This window comes from Apis dorsata, unplaced genomic scaffold (genome assembly GCF_000469605.1).
Source record: "Apis dorsata unplaced genomic scaffold, Apis dorsata 1.3 scaffold_964, whole genome shotgun sequence".
Taxonomy (NCBI): Eukaryota; Metazoa; Arthropoda; class Insecta; order Hymenoptera; family Apidae; genus Apis; species Apis dorsata.
Window position 1 is genome coordinate 184,291 of NW_006264071.1, and position 658 is coordinate 184,948.

General features: G+C 39.5%; 1 protein-coding gene across 2 annotated transcripts in view; it reads left to right on the plus strand.

Moving 5' to 3' along the window:
- Window positions 1–658, plus strand: part of LOC102672128 (unc-112-related protein-like) — a 37,761-nt gene that overhangs the window by 7,353 nt on the left and 29,750 nt on the right. Inside the window, exon 1 of one of the 2 annotated variants that reach the window (XM_031514295.1) lies at window positions 369–468. The exons of the other annotated variant lie outside the window; for it this stretch is intronic. Coding sequence (XP_031370155.1) covers window positions 384–468 — 85 coding nt within the window. The 5' untranslated portion in view covers window positions 369–383. Of the gene's footprint in view, window positions 1–368; window positions 469–658 lie in introns of those variants that run through there. 2 annotated transcript variants of the gene reach the window in all.

Sequence of the window (658 nt, forward strand, 5' to 3'; positions counted from 1 at the left end):
AGAGAGGAATCCCTTTTAAATAAATTGAGAACGAAAGAGGGATGCGCCGCCGACTAATTATTCGAGGAACGCTCAGACATGGCGGCCACCATTCCAGAATAATTGCGTTTGATGTAAAACGATTCACCGCGAGAAAAGAAGAAAAAATGAAGAAGGAATCGAATCGTAAACGAGATTCAGAAATGGTTCATAAATCGATTCTGATTTCGTAACACGAGTTCAATGTTAAGAGTATATAAACGTTAGGCGTGGTGGGTAATGGGTTTTCGTCTGGAAACGTTCCGTCCTTTTCTTCTTGGCCCGGGTGAATAATACACTCGCGAGGGAAGGAACTGTTGTACATAAGGTAAATCGCGATGAAAGTTTCGCAAGTTCAATAGTAGATGGTTACGTGGTACGTCTGGGGAGATACAGTTTCCGATGGAGTTTGTTCACCAGCCAGTTGGCGATGCTCCAACAGAAACGGAGGTAAGGGCAAAAAAGTTGAGCCAGCACTGACTCATCGGACAGCTGTTGATTCACGATTATTTACCATTATTTTCCATGAATGTTGGAAAAATCTTTTTGGTTGTTTATTGTAAAAAAAATATAATTTTGTATTCGGATATTTTACTGGAAATGTAATTGCACGAGAGACGTATATATATATATATATATA